Source organism: Rhinolophus ferrumequinum, chromosome 10, assembly GCF_004115265.2.
Source record: "Rhinolophus ferrumequinum isolate MPI-CBG mRhiFer1 chromosome 10, mRhiFer1_v1.p, whole genome shotgun sequence".
In the NCBI taxonomy this organism is placed as follows: domain Eukaryota; kingdom Metazoa; phylum Chordata; class Mammalia; order Chiroptera; family Rhinolophidae; genus Rhinolophus; species Rhinolophus ferrumequinum.
This window is the reverse complement of record NC_046293.1, coordinates 33,420,131-33,436,040: the sequence shown is the minus strand read 5'-3', so window position 1 is coordinate 33,436,040 and position 15,910 is coordinate 33,420,131. Positions and strand designations below refer to the sequence as shown.

The following is a 15,910-nucleotide window of genomic DNA, read 5'->3' as shown; positions in this document are numbered from 1 at the left end:
TTGAATACTTGAATTAATATCTCTCCTTTACTCATCCCAACACATATATACCTGAGATGATAAAAGGGCCTATGTAGTTAAAAATGATCAATCCCTCTTATAACTTTTTCATTTCATTGTCCTGCAAGACTCATTAAAGATGAAGAACCCTCTAACAAAAAAGTTAATGCTGGGACCCTCATTAGGAGTCAAGCTTAACTATTACAGTTTAACCTTTTATCTTAAGTTCAATAAGAGCATTATACAAAATTATTTTCTTATTTGATTATGATAAGAAATCAAATACCACTACTCACATACCACTCGACAAATTTAATTTAATTCATCAAATATTTATTAATTATCTACAATGTGCTGGGCACTGTACTTGCTAATGTACTGCTCCTAAGAATTTTATCTTATACTGGGTATAGGGGAAAAAGAATATAAGAAAACCTTTCTTTCATAAACAAGTCTCAATATGTCATTGGAAACAGATATTGTAGCCAAAAAAACCTATTACAATATGATTTTTGTTTTGAATTATTTAGACATCAATGACGTGTTTAAATTGATTTTTCTTTGGGAAACATCAATGTTCTATTTTGGGTCCTAAATCAAAGTCCATGAATTATGGTAATATAATGTTTACATTACAAAAAGATTTATCTCTGGATCTCAGCACTAAATTATAAAATCCAATCAGGCAGATACCATGTCTAAATATTCCATTCACATGCACCTTTTTCTTCAGGAATTCATCTCCTTAAAAATGTGAGATTCAACTTCAAGTACAGAACAATGGTTATATCACAAGATTGACAAATTTGATAAGATTTGCAAAAGAATAAATTGAAATTATATTTACTAAAACATAGAATTGCCTTAACAACAAAATGTCACTTGGAACTCCACTATTTGGTAGTATATGGCTCATCAAGCAAATGTAAACAATATGTCTTACCAAGCACAATGTTAGCCGTAGCTGCTGGTTGATCATATTGTTGTTCTACGTATTTAAAGACGTAAGTAAGAGCACCAATAAAAGCACTGGATTTTATCAATGTCAAAACCAAAAATATAACATATAGGGGATTGGTAAGGATACTTTTCAAGGATTGGAAAAAACCTATAAAAACACAAATATAAAGAACATATAATAATGTAGCTTAAATATATAGTAATATCCTAATCTTGTAACTGTAAGTTACATACAATTTAAAATTACATTACAACATAACAAAGAAACTCCGAATACCCTGCAGTCCTATCAACAGTTTTTAAATATTCCTTCAATATTTTCCATATATACATTAACATTTATTTAGTTCATTTTACCACAAATTGGGATCGTACATACATGCTGTTTTTCAACTTGCTTTATTCACTTTGTGTTTAGTTATTTTTACCACTCTACCATACAACTACATACATCATTAATTTATTTATCCATTCATTCAACAGATATTTGGTTTTCAATTGGGTACCAGGCAATATGCTAGGTGCACAAGAAACAAAAGTGAATAAGACATGCATTATCTCTTACTTATTAGCATTTAATAATATAATTATTAAGTAGCCATTACCTTAATAATAGTATAATCCAAAGTTCACAAAAATAAGAAGACCGAGGTTCAAAAATCATAAAGATCAATTTAGTACCAGGATACAGAACTGTTGTTTCTTGGTATACAGCTTTTCTACCATAAAATACTGTCTCAGTAAAGCTGAAAGTATTATAAATTACCTTACTGGAGGTTTAAGGAGAGGCAGAGAATAATGATGTTGTCTCTCATGGGACATTATGACAATAATATCATAACAACCTATGCCTACAAATAGATGTGTAACAAATTCATAACATATGTCCATGGCAAGAATTATGTGATCTGGGTCTGTGTTCAGCAGGTTAACCAACTGTAATGCGAATTAAAAGTGAAAGAAGCTACTCCGAAAACCAGGAGGAAGTATCAGAGACTAGAAAGACAGAACCAGATAAGGTCATTGAGAGATGGATGACACGGACTTTGAAAGATCATGTTCTGTAGATCTCTAAAGGTTTTCATTAGATGTGGTCAGAATTAAGCCTTCTATCTAATGGTAATTAAGAAATAGTTTCATCTGCTTATAGTAAGAAGAAAAGAGAGAGAAAATGGTGAAGAAGAGGCATAAAGAACAGATAAGGTAATTTATAGCCCGAATAAATAACATTTAAAATTGTTAGGCCAAAATGCTACGCTTTTCTTCATGGCTTCACGTCAGAAAGGACCACGGACTTGTTAGGTATTCTAAGTGAGTTGTGACATTTAATCAAAAGAAAAGGAGCAGATGGTTTCACCAAATCATTGAATTTTTGTGGTGGGTGGGAACTTGGATGTTGTCTGGTCTGAACTTCCACACAATCATGATCCACTATATACCCTCAATAATTGGATCAATAAACAAGTCAAGTGACATTAAGCTGACTGCTTCAGAAAGAAATTTGCTCCACTTTTGGATAATTCTCATTGTTTTTGTAATGCACTGAAATACTTCTTTATTTCTTCTAACCAATTAGTCTTATATCTACTCAAAAACATATAGAACAAATCCAACATTGTTTTTTCTGACTGAATATTCTTAGCTGTTTCACCTATTCCTAATATCACATAATCAAGGACTTCTTTACTATTCTGGTTACTATCCTACAAACACAGTTGATAATATAGATAATGTTTACAGTTGTCCTATTTTTGCATATTCATTATCTTCTCCATTGTTTTTGGGCTCAACCATGTTCCTTGTGGGTTTAGACAATCATCCACTACTTTTTATGGATTTGATTTGGTACAGTGGAAGTGGCAGCAACCAAATGAAAAGGTATTGGTAGGCTATTTTTAGTGTGCATGTTACATTTCAGACACTTCTAACTCAGTGGTGTGTTGATAAATGTTTAACAACTGACTCATGGAGCAACAAGGCCTGATTTGTAGTATTTCCCAATTTCCACAGTAATAAATGGTGGTAAAATCACCCACAATGGCCAATTTCAAGCTACCAGTGTAGCTGAACATTTAACAGTCCTGTCTCATGAGCCAATAAGCTGACTCTAGCACACCATTGCTTTTGGATTTGAGTGGTAGAGCAGAGAATGTAACAATAAAATGAGTGAGTGGAAGAACTGCTGCGAAGGTGAACTTGGGCTACAACTGAGAATCTTCAATTCTCTTCAACTTCCATGTGCAAAGGTTGTCAAGGCATCGCTCTGCTTTGACTTTTACGATTTCACTATTTCTGTGTAATGTGAAAACTGCGCCAACACCTCATTATTTCAGCTATCTTGCTCTGAATGCTGCTGGATCATTCTCCAGATTATTGCTCCTAAATTGTTCTCCATTAGCCCTCAGGGCTTATGTTTGAAAGGGAAGGTACTATCAAATGGTAGAGGATCACTACTTACATGAGTGTCTTCGATAATCTTAACTACTACTGTTGCTTCTACTTCGTTTTTTAATATTTAAGCAAGCAAATTTTTTTTTCTGTATGATTACCAAGAAAAAAAAAAAACACCTTGCTTTAATTATCTAGAGAGAAACCTTCTCTGACTTTCTTCTTCTAACTCCATCTCTCCACCTAAGAATAGGTAAATTGCCCAATTTATAGGCACTGATTATTTCTTATAGTTAATTTTACCATAGTGCTTAAACAATGTATTGCAATTGTCTACATACTTCTTGTTATAACCCACTAGATTGCAAATTCTTGGAAAACAGAGGCATATCACCAGGGCTTAGTGTGGTGCTTGGTATTATTTGTGAATGAATGAATAAGTGAATGAAATATTGCAGTCCTTTTAACCCTCATAGTTTACAGTATAACATTTTGAAATGAATATATATTCTTTGGTTTATAAGTAGCATATATTTTTTCCTTAGGTTGGTTTGTCTGTGCTAAAGACCACAAACTTAATCCTATTCTCTTCAAAGTTGGTATGTTTTCAATAAACATTTATTAATTTTTGTAGGAATCTTAGAAAAATAATTCAGCTAAATTTAGTGCAGAAGAAGGCTAACTCTAGATTATTTGAGCATAACTTATTATTTGGGAATACTCACTCGTCCCTTTCACTGGGATTAAGAATTCCAAATTGACTATAAATATGAAACACTTACCAGTTGTATTTTCAGTAACATTTTGCCCATGGTTGGTCGAACTAGCCATTTGACTCCTTTCCTCATTTGTTTGGGGCACATGAAAAGATGCTGAAACTTTCCTTTCTTTCTCTGGTTTATCCAGATTTTTGGGCAGGAAAAAAAACGGTATGGAAGAAATAATGGATAATAGTCCAGCCAAAAGAAAACCAAGCCACCAAGCACCAACCCAACGAGAGTCCTTAGGAGTTATTCTGATACTGCCTGGAATAAAGAATTAGAAGCAAGTAAAACATTATTTTGAAATGCAATAAATTCTGGGTAAGAATGGTAATGTTTGTTCTATTCCATAGATAAAGCAAGTAAACTATATTTCATCAATTCTGAGACACTATTTTTGTTTTTTCATACTATCATCTCTGAAGTCAGGATACGCCTAAAATGTAATAACCTCATGCAGTTGCTACTGTCCAGGAACCAGTCATGATACTGTTGTTATTGCCTGAGCATATGTGAACTTGGTGGCTTTTCTGGTGACATGACTGGACATTTGCCATTACTGAACATTAAAGCCTAAAAGCCATATAAGGACCAATTATGGAAGCCATATACATCCTTGTTATTGTTTAAAAACTATTGGCACCATCTGCTGGGTCAAGAAAGCACAAGCACTGAAGTTTACAGTAGTTTGCAAGAAATTCTTAGCGCCAATCATGCAGCTTTTTTTTTTCTTTCCCCAGAAACCTGCATTTCCAACTATTTGAAAGAACAGAGGATAAAATTGAAGATATACACACAATGAAAATATGAGTTTAATATTGATCACAAGAGTTGAACTCTAAATTTAGGGATAATTTACGTTTGTATCAATTATATTTTTCTTTAAAGCATGCATGAGTAATATGTAAATACTACATATAATCAATATAAATGAGCTATTTCAGTAAGTATAAAGCAAACATTCTAGGCAATAAGAAAGTGCAATGCATATGAGGTTTGACAACTAAGTTTGTGAACTTTGTTGCAATGATGTCACTAAACATTTTTGATATCAGAGGGATTATTTGTTATGAATTTGTACCAACTGGCCAAACAGTTAACCAACTTTACTATTTGGAAGTGCTGAAAAGCCTGTGTGAAAAAGTTAGACTACCTGAAAAAGTTCGCCAACAATTCATGGCTCTTGCATCACGACAATGCACCAGCTCACACGGCACTGTCTGTGAGGGAGTTTTTAGGTAGTAAACAAATAACTATATTGGAACACACGCCCTACTCACCTGATCTGGCCCCCAATGACCTCTTTCTTTACCCGAAGATAAAGGAAATATTGAAGAGATTTTGATGACATTCAGAACATCAAAGGTAATACGATGAAAGCTCTGATGGCCATTCCACAAAAAGAGTTCCAAAATTGTTTTGAAGGGTGGAGTAGGCTCTAGTATCGATGCATAACCTCCTAAGGGGAGTACTTCGACCATAGTGATATTCAGCAATGAGGTATGCAGCACTTTTTCTAGGATGAGTTTGAGAGCTTAATTGTCAGACCTTACACACACACACACACACACACACACACACACACACACACCCTATAGAAGTTTGGAGCACAATAATGGCGCCACAACTATGGTCTATTAGAAAACTCAGAAATATGAGAAAATACTGACCTGATTTAAAACTACAGAGAAATAAATTACCCATTCTATTTATCGAAGTGGTTTTCAATACGCACAGATCTGGGTTTAAAATTGATTTATGTAATCATATTGTTCCATAATCAGCAACTCAGACAGATTTCAGAAGATGATTGGTGAAAGCAGCGACTCCATCTTCATGCTAAATATTTATTCATTATCTGTCACAAATATCATTTTGGTAACATTTTTCCTTTTCTATGACTGGTCAACATGTAGGAATTAGAAGTCGTAATCTAACTAAACATGGCCTGCCAAAGTGTTTTCCTTGGCTCACACACTGTCTTAAAAATTGAAAAATTCTACATCAAAAGCTGAATTTCTGGATTTTCTTGAAAACCAATCAGAAGGTCTTGTCAATGGTGGATCTAAATTTCTGCATGAAAAGTATGGGTTGAAGCTGAGTAGTATATGTGCTTTCAGGTGTGTGGGGAGGGCAGTTCACCACCACCAGTTTCACCACCCCGGTTTAATAGCCACACCTGACTCTTTACTCACTTATGTTATCTCTTTGGCTCCTTCACAGTATATTTTCATCATACTCATGGCTGAATAAGAGAAGATGTAATAAGGTCTGAACATTCAGTGACAGAAATGGAATCACCAGGATTCCTAAAATATTGTGAGTAGTGATTTCTGACTATAGAAAAGAAGTTACAAAACTACCATCCTAAAGAGTTGAACCATTTATTTCTGTACTCTTAGTGATAAAAACAATGATGAACCTGGAGGTTAATGAGTAGCAAGTACAGAATGGGAACCTAAAATCTCATTTACACGTCCAAACTAGAAGACATAAAACATTTCACAGGTACTTGCTTTAGCCTTCTATTATAAAGCACGGTTTATTATATATAAATAACAGTTTGCGGTTATTGTTTGCCTACTGTGATGTCCGTTCCATTTTGGAAATGAATCTTTGGATCTCCTTGGAGATCAATTCAAGTCTTGGTAAGATAGAAAATAAGATTTGTTTATTCATAAACACTAATTACTTATTATATGTTAAGTCAGATACCATACTGTTATGCTCTAAAGAGATGGCAGGTAAGAGATGGCACAAATGCTTATGGCGCATTGCATAATGCAAGCTCTTGGTGATTAGCAGGGACACAACTTTGAGCCCGGGGCGGTGACACAGTAAGGCTCCTCTGAAGAGGAGCCACATTTTGGAAAAGACTTGAAGAACTATGCAAACGAAAAATGGAGAGAAAGTTTTCTAAGGGTAAATGCAGGGAAGTGACATTACAGAGCACATTGAGAAAACTGCAATTAGTTTGCAATTATTTTGGATGAAGTGATCTTAAGCAAGTTTGTTATTATTATTTATTATTATTATTATTATTTTAGACTTAGTTGTAAAACCCTGGGGTAGATAGGAGCTGAATTTTATTTTTATTCTGGTTAGTAACACATTTATTTCCTATTTGTAACTTTTGACCAAAAGAACTATTGAAAGAGTAAATTCAATTATTTGAAAGAAGATGTCCTGTACTTGAAAAGCATTATCATATTACCTTGTTCTTATTGTACTTACTCAGATCTACATATCCAATATCCACGTACATTGTAGCAAACAGAGATCCCAGCATAAAGCCAAGGATTGGACCAAGCATTGCTATTGCATACAAACTACCTGAAAATATTAAAAAATAATATTATCAGAAGCCAATAATATGTGGTTCTTATTCAATAAGTTTTTTAAAGTAACGTTACACAATATGTTTTTCCCAATATTTTAAAAATAAATATAAGAATAAATTTAAGATAAATTCAGGAAAAGTAAACCCAAGAAAAGTAATCATAAAATCTAATATTTTCTGTACATTACCTAAATAAAGAGAAGAATCTCCTTCTTCAGCAAAATCATCAATGTAAGAAATCCCCAAGGGTTGTATGGGAGTTTCCCCAATTCCACGAAGCATATTCCCCATTAGGACATATACCCATGTGTATGACTCAGATTCCGTTTCCCAACCTACGTAGACAAGAGAATGTTTTATTTTAAACATTAATTTTAACATTCCTATTAGAAATTCAACTACATTAACCCCTTAATTACTCCATTTAATATTTTTTTCCTTTTTTCTAATTATGAGTGACTTATATTCATCTTACAAAACTTGAAAATACAGAAAAGCACAAAGAAAACAAGCAAAAAGTATCTGAATCCAACCACACACCGAGAGACACTTGCAGTATGTGTATATATCTTCCACATTTTTAGTGCACATAAAAATATGCATAATATTCCTTATGTTCATTATATACTTAAATGTCCAGTTCTTACTGTAATCTACTTTTTTAGTACTTAACACCGTATTATGACAATTTCACCATGCTATTAAATTTTTTTAATATCAGGATTTTAATGACACCATAGTCATATGCTGAATAAATTTTCATAGTTTGCTTAATCAATCTCTTATTTTTTATTCATAAAATATTTCTAATTTTTCACTCTGTTAAACAGAGATGCCATGGCTATGATTGTAAATAAATCCTTATGCATCCTGATTATTTTCTTAATATAAATCAGCAAAAGTAGAAGTTCTTTTTTTTTTTTAATTAGAGTTTATTGGGTTGACAATGGTTAGTAAAGTTACTGATTTAAGTAGATATGCATATTTTTATTCCTTACTATATAGAAAATTAACTTACAAAAAAGTTAGTAATTTATACACTCCCAGTAATACATATTAATAAAATATGTCTTTTCCTCTACCTCATTTATTTTTATTTTTAATCTTTTCCTATCTAGTAGGCAGAAAAACTTTAGTGTAATAATTGGTAATTATACATTATGATTTGTGTTATAATAGGCAAAAAAATCTTTAATTGGTGTAAAATTTGCATTTTTCATAAAGTTACATTTCTGTATATTTATGCCACTTCCCTCTTCTTCATATTATTTTTTAATTTGTATTAACTTTACTGAGGTGACACTGGTTATTAAAATTATATAGGTTTCAGCTGTACAATTCTATAACATATCATCTATATATTGCATTGTGTGTTCACCACCCAAAGTCAATTCTCCTTTCATTACCATATATTTGACCCCTTTTGCCCTCTTCTACAAACCCCACCCCTTACCCGCTGGTAACCACTACACTGTTATCTGTGTCTATGAGTTTTTGCTTGTTTGTTTGTCTAGTTCATTTGTTGCCTTCAGTTTTATATACCACATATGAATGATACCACATATGAATGAAATCATATGTGGTATATAATCATATGGTTCTCAATTTTTTCTGTCTGACATTTCGCTTAGCATGATAATCTCAAGATCCACCCACGTTGTCCCAAATGATAGTGTCTAATCTTTTCTTATGACCAAGTAATAACATTCCATTGTATATATGTACCACATCTTTTTTATCCAATCATCAATCAAAGGACACTTTGGTTGTTTCCATGTCTTGGTCACCATGAATAATGCTGAAATTAACATAGGAATACCTATATTTTTATGGATAAATGTTTTCAGACTTTTTTGGTAAATACCCAGAAGAGGGATTTCTGGATTGTGTGGTAATTCTATTAATTTTTTGAGGAACCTCCATACTATTTTCCATTGTGGTTGTATCAATTTACATTCCCAGCAGCAGTGTATGAGGGTTCTTTTTATTCCACAACTTCTTCAACACTTATTATTACTTGTCTTGTTGATCATAGCCATTCTAACAGGTGGTATCTCATTGTGGTTTCAATTTGCATTTACCTAACAGTTAGTGAATTTGAGCATTTTTTCATATTCCTGTTGGTCATTTGTATGTATTCTTGGGAAAAGTGTCTGTTCAGTTCCTCTGCCCATTTTTAAATTAGATTGTTTGGTTTTTGTTGTTGTTGAATTGTATGAGTATTTATCTATTTTGAATAGTAGGCCCTCATTGGAGGTGTTGTTTGCATAAACCTCCCAATTGGTTGGTTGCCTCTTTGTTTTATTGCCTCTTTGTTTTATTGATGCTTTCTTTTGCTGTGCAGAAGATTTGATATAGAAGTTTGATATAGTCCCATTCATTTATTTTTGCTTTTACTTCCCTTGCCTTTAAGGTCAAATTCATCAAATCTTCTCTAAACCCAAGGCCCATAAGTTTAGTCGCCATGCTTTCTTCTATACAATGTATTGTTTCAGGTCTTATATTTAGGTCTTTGATCCATTTTGAGTTAATTTTGCTATATGGTGACAGATCGCAGTCTAGTTTCATTCTTTTGCATGTGGCTTTCAAATTTTCCCAGCACCATTTATTGAAGAGGCTTTCTTTTCTCCATTGTATGTTTTTGGCTCCATTGTTGAAAATTATTTGCCCATATATAGAGAGGGTGCCAAAAAAATGTGTACACATTTTAAGAAGGGAAGAAACTGTATTAAAATTTAATATGAATTCTGACAATTAAGTTTGGAAACTTGTTGCAACAATGTTACTAACCTTTTTTTGATATCAGAGGGATTATTCATTATGAATACGTATCAACTGGACAAACAGTTAACCAAGTTTACTATTTGGAAGCTGAAAAGGTTGCATGAAAAAGTTAGACGACCTGAACTTTTCCTCAACAATTCATGGCTCTTGCATCACAACAATGCACCAGCTCACATAGCACTGTCTGTGAAGGAGGTTTTAGCCAGTAAACAAATAACTATTGGAACACCCTCCCTACTCACCTGATCTAGCCCCCAATGAATTATTTCTTTACCCAAAGATAAAGGAAATATTGAAAGGAAGACATTTGGATGACATTCAGGACATCAAGGATAATATGACGACAGCTGTGATGGCCATTCCAGAAAAAGAGCTCCAAAATTGCTTTGAAGGGTGCACTAGTTGCTGGCATCAGTGCATAACTTCCCAAGGGGAGTACTTCACAGGTGACTGTAGTGATATTCAGCAATGAGGTATGTAGCACTTTTTCTAGGATGAGTTCACTAACTTAATTGTCCAACCTTGTCTACTGATAAAAAAAGATGAATACAAGTCATGTGTACACATTTTTTTGGCACCCTCAGTATATGTGGGTTTATTTCTTGGTCCTCAATTCTATTCCATTTGGTCTGTGTGTCTGTTTTTCTGCCAACACCATGATGTTTTCATTATTGTCACTTTGTAGTATAAACTGAAATCAGGGAGTGTGAAACATCTGGCTTTGTTCTTTTTTCTCAGGATTGCTTTGCCTATTTGGGGTATTTTGTGATTGCACACAAATTAATGATTTTTTGTTCTATTTCTTTAAAAAATGCCATTAGAATTTTGATGGGCATTGCATTAAATTTGTATATTGCTTTGGCTAATATGGCCATTTTAGCTATGTTGATTCTTCCAATCCATGAACATGGAATATCTTTCCATTTCTTTGTGTCTTCAATTTCTTTTAATAATGTCTTATAGTTTTCAGTGTATAGGTCCTTCCCATCATTTATTAAGTTTATTTCTAGGTATTTTATTCTTTTTGATAGCAAAAGGGATCTTTTTCATTTTTTTCCCCTGAAATTTCATTGTTAATACATAGGAATGCAATGGATTTTTGTATCCTGCAAGTTTACTGTATTTATTTATAGTTTCTAACAGTCTTTTGCTGGAGTCTTTAGGGTTTTCTCTATAAAGAATAATGTCATCTACCAAAAGTGACAATTTGACTTCTGCATTCCAAATTTTGATGCCTTTTATTTCTTTCTATTGCCTGATTGCTATGCCTAGGACTTCCAATACTATATTGAATAACAGTAGTGAGACGGGACATCCTTGTTTTGTTCCTGATCTTAGAGGGAAAACCTTCAGGTTTTCACCATTAAGTATGGTATTAGCTGGGGGTTTGTCATATATAGCCTTATTATGTTGAGGTACCTTCCTTCTATACCCATTTTATTAAGTGTTTTAGTCATAAATGATGTATTTTGTCAAATTCTTTTTCTGCATCTATTGATATGAACATATGATTTCTATCATTTATTTTGTTTGTGTGGTGTATCACATTAGTAGGTTTGTGTATGTTGAACCATCCTTGTGCCCCTGGAATGAATCCCAATTGATTGTGATGTATAATCTTTTAAATGTATTGTTGTATTTGATTTGCTAATATTTTGTTTAGGATTTTTGCATCTGTATTCATCATAAATATTGGTCTGTACTTTTCGTTTTTGTGTTATTACAAGGTTTTGGTATCAGGGTAATGTTTGCCTCATAAAATGAGTTACCGTGTTTCCCCGAAAATAACACCTAGCCGGACAATCAGCTCTAATGCATCCGAAAGACACATTAGAGCTGATTGTCCGGGTAGGTCTTATTTTTGGGAAAACACGGTAGAAAGTATTGCTTCTCCTTCAATTTTTTTGGAAGAGTTTGAGAAGGACAGGTAATAAATCATCTTTCAATGTTTGGTAGAATTCACTAGTGAAGCCATCTGGTCTTGAACTTTTGCTTTTGGGAAGGTTTGGGATGATTGCTTCAATTTTCTTTTTGTTGACTGGTCTAATTAGATTCAGCCATATTATATGCTGGTCAATCAGGCTGGTATGTTTGGGGCCACAGAGAGTGCAACTGCACCCTGAATTCTCCCTTTTCCTGGGACTCACAGTGCACTCTGAACTATATCCATGGCAGTGAGCTACAGGTTGTGTCTTCTAACCCATCTCTGTTCTTCTCCTTTTGTTTTGCTCTGGTTTGCCCAATTTGCCTACTTTCAGATATTTCAATATGTGGATCTCTCAGACATGTTTGTTTGTTGCACAGGGAATTCTTTGTTGAGTTATAGCTGGCCAACTTGTTGTAACTGCTAGGGAAGAGACCAAGGAGTTCTCCTCAAGCCACCGTGGTTCTGATGTCCACCCTCTTCTTTATCTTAAATGCATATATTCTTTGCCAATTTCCTATCAAAAGATTCCCCTTTTTATTACTTCTAAAAGCTCTATTAGTTCTATACACTATTGTAACCTGAATTTTTTCCTATTTGTTTTAAATCAATTTTGCTGATGATTATTGAAATGTTACAGACATAATTACAATGATTAATTTTAGAATCTTTATTAGTCATACTAATATTCACTAACGTCATTTCAATTCTTACCTTTATCCAGTATCTCAGGTGATGATGTTTTATTGAGTAACAAATGTTGATTAATTTGACAGGTGGGTAAGCTTGATGTTGAATTATTTGATGGATTAATACTGGTTTCTTTAGAAAACCTGTAACTGTAAGGACATCACTAGATTTAAAATGTTGCTTATCTATTGAATATTTTTACTTTTCCCAGAAACACAGAGGAATTTTCCCCTTTATTTGCACCATTCTCTCCTCCAAATTATTAGAATCCTCTCTGACAATTTCCCAGCCTATATTTTAGGAGAGGTAATGAATAAAAGTGAAATGAGAGTGTTCACTACGAAATATCATTAGTACTGTCCAGGCAAGGTAGATTATCGTGTTACTATCATTCTAAGAGTGCTTATATTCTGGTCAAGATATGAAATATCCTGGTTTTATGTTTTTTAAACTTCTAACTGTATCTATCCATCCCTTTGAATTAACTGCAAAGCTGGTCACAATCTGAACTGTCTGATAAACTTTATAACATTTAATAAAATTTAGAGCAGTGTTTTCCAAATCAATGTGTAATGCATGCTGAATCATCTACATTTTCTATCAATAATCAGTCTGATTATCTTTCATACACACACAGAGAGAGAGAGAGAGAGAGAGAGAGAGAGAGAGAGAGAGAGAGAGAGAGAGAGAGAGAGAGAGAGAGAGAGAGTCCGAAGCCTGACTCTTCAAAAGTTAGTTTAAAAAGTTTTAATCCATTTCAATTTGATGAGGAGGAACTTAATATGAAAAACAGAGGTGGAGCTAGAATAGGGACTAGTGCTGATATCCAACAAACTAGGGTAACTCGTGAGTTCCAAGGGCAGCCTACTGCATGCCAGGCATTGTATTAAACTCCAAAGAACAAGAAATAAAACACACAGTTTTTGTACTTAGGGAATTTTATACTCTCTAAGATAAAAGATATAAATTTAGTATAGCAGGTCCTGAGTTGTCACAAAGAAAAAAACAATGATCGGCTTTACTTGAAGTTGGGGAAGGGGTGGATTAGAGGAGACTTCCCAGTGAAGATGATATGTGAGATGAATCTTGAACATAGATAGGAGTGTAATAGGTAGACGAAGCAGAAAAAGTGTTCAAGGTTGTAAAAAAACACCATGTGCAAACGTGTGACGTATTAGGGCACATTTGGAAAACTGCAGGTATGGAGTGTGGTCCTCAATGGTGCAGAGTAGTATGAGATGAAGTTAGAAAGATAGTCAAGGACCAAACCAATGATCAACCTGTATATGTAAATGAGTTTAGATATTCATCCATAGGCAAGAGGCATTTAATATTTTTGACTGTGACCAACAGTAAGAAATGCATTTTGCCCCACAATCACAATACATATACATGTGGGTGCACACACACACACACACACACACACACACAGACATGCTCACAAATATACAACCAAAAGTTTCACAGAACTGTATTTGTTCCCACTCACATTATATATTCTTCTATTTTATCTTACTCTGTTCTATCGTACTCTATTAAAAAATTATTGGCCTCAATAGTCTGAATCAGTTGTTTGGTCCAATAGTGGTTCAGAATCTGAAGTTTGAAAAAACACTGCTCTAGAAAACTGGGATTTTTAAGCAGGACTAAAATAATTAGATTTGTATTTTAAAGTGAATATTCTAGTATACAATATAAGTTAGACTGGAGTTGAGAAAGGAGACAAGAAGTCCAGGCCAGAGATGAGGGCAGGCTCAGCTATGTTAGGGACAGTGATTGAAAGGAGGGTACAACTTTGACAGATAGGAGATAGAATAAGCAAGATTTGGTGACTGCCTGTCATCTGTGTTGAAATAAAGAAGGAATCTAGGATGATGCCCTTGACTTTGGTTTGAGTTTCTTTGTGGTTAAATTAATCATTATTGAAAAGAGTGACTGGGAAAATCCTGAGCTGATTTTGGCACAGGGATGAATTCAGTTTTGAATATATGGATGGGAAATGCTTGTAGAATGTTTGTTTTGAGACACCTATGAGGTGGTTGATTATATAGATCTTGAGTGTAATACCATGTGTAGCTGATAGTTGCATTTACTCCATACAAATCATCTAGAATGAAAAATGAAGAAGACTGAAGAGGGATCTAAAGGGGACTGACATTATGGTGTCAGCAGCAGAACAAAAAGATGGGCATGATGAAGAAGCCACAAAGATAGGAAATAAATTGAGAGAATAATACAATGAAAATAAGAAGGAGCAGTACCAGGAAGAAAAAAGTACTTATGAGGGTCAAATATAGAAAAGAAAAAAAAGGAATTAATATGGTAGCTAAAGGCATGACTATCGGCTTTTGCAACAAGTACATGAACTAATGTCTTTAGCAGTACCTGCTCATTGTCTCTCAATATCCATTCTTCCCTTTTCCCACTGCAATAGAAGGTGGGATTTAGCTAGTAGCTGGTAGCATGGCAGCCTGAAATAAAGTCTATTTTTTCCAATGTCTATGTCTGGATATAAAATGTAATAAAGTCTGGCCAATGTCAAATCAATAGAAGTGTTATGCTTCTGAAATTATTTCTTAAGCCCCAGCCTCTGTACACTCTTTTTCTTCTTGTTGCTTTTACGTTCTTCCATCCTTTTGCTTAGAACAGCATTGTTACAATTTGGACCATAAAGTTGAGACCATGCAAGCAGAGCAATATGATAAAAATAAGCAGGAACTTACCTTTCCTGGGATGGCTACTTTAACTTTTATGTGAAAAATAAACTTGCTTCTATCTTATTTAAACCACCACTATCTTAGGTTTTTCTGTCATTAGTGTCTGACTCTAATCATAACTACATGGTGACCTCAAGAAGAACAATCTCAATGGATATGGTAGTGAGAAAACCCGTACTGCAGTACATTGAGTGGTGAAGTTTACTGAATGTAATAAAATCTTGTAGGCAAAGATATGAAATATATATATTGTATTAAAAAGTCAAAAAGACCTTATTTATTTCCTATGAAATTGTAGACCTTCTTTAGTAACTATTTGTATTTCAAATTCAGTGAAAGCCAGAGT

General features: G+C 33.8%; 1 protein-coding gene across 3 annotated transcripts in view; it reads right to left on the bottom strand.

Annotated features, from left to right (window-relative positions):
- LOC117029118 (solute carrier organic anion transporter family member 1B3-like) overlaps positions 1-15,910 on the bottom strand; it is a 50,775-nt gene that overhangs the window by 18,935 nt on the left and 15,930 nt on the right. For all 3 annotated transcript variants that reach the window (XM_033118132.1, XM_033118133.1, XM_033118134.1), the window contains 5 exons: positions 12,872-12,996; positions 7,638-7,784; positions 7,344-7,442; positions 4,131-4,373; positions 944-1,108 (listed from right to left, as the gene is read on the bottom strand). In XM_033118132.1, coding sequence (XP_032974023.1) covers positions 944-1,108; positions 4,131-4,373; positions 7,344-7,442; positions 7,638-7,784; positions 12,872-12,996 — 779 coding nt within the window. The remainder of the gene's footprint in view (positions 1-943; positions 1,109-4,130; positions 4,374-7,343; positions 7,443-7,637; positions 7,785-12,871; positions 12,997-15,910) is intronic.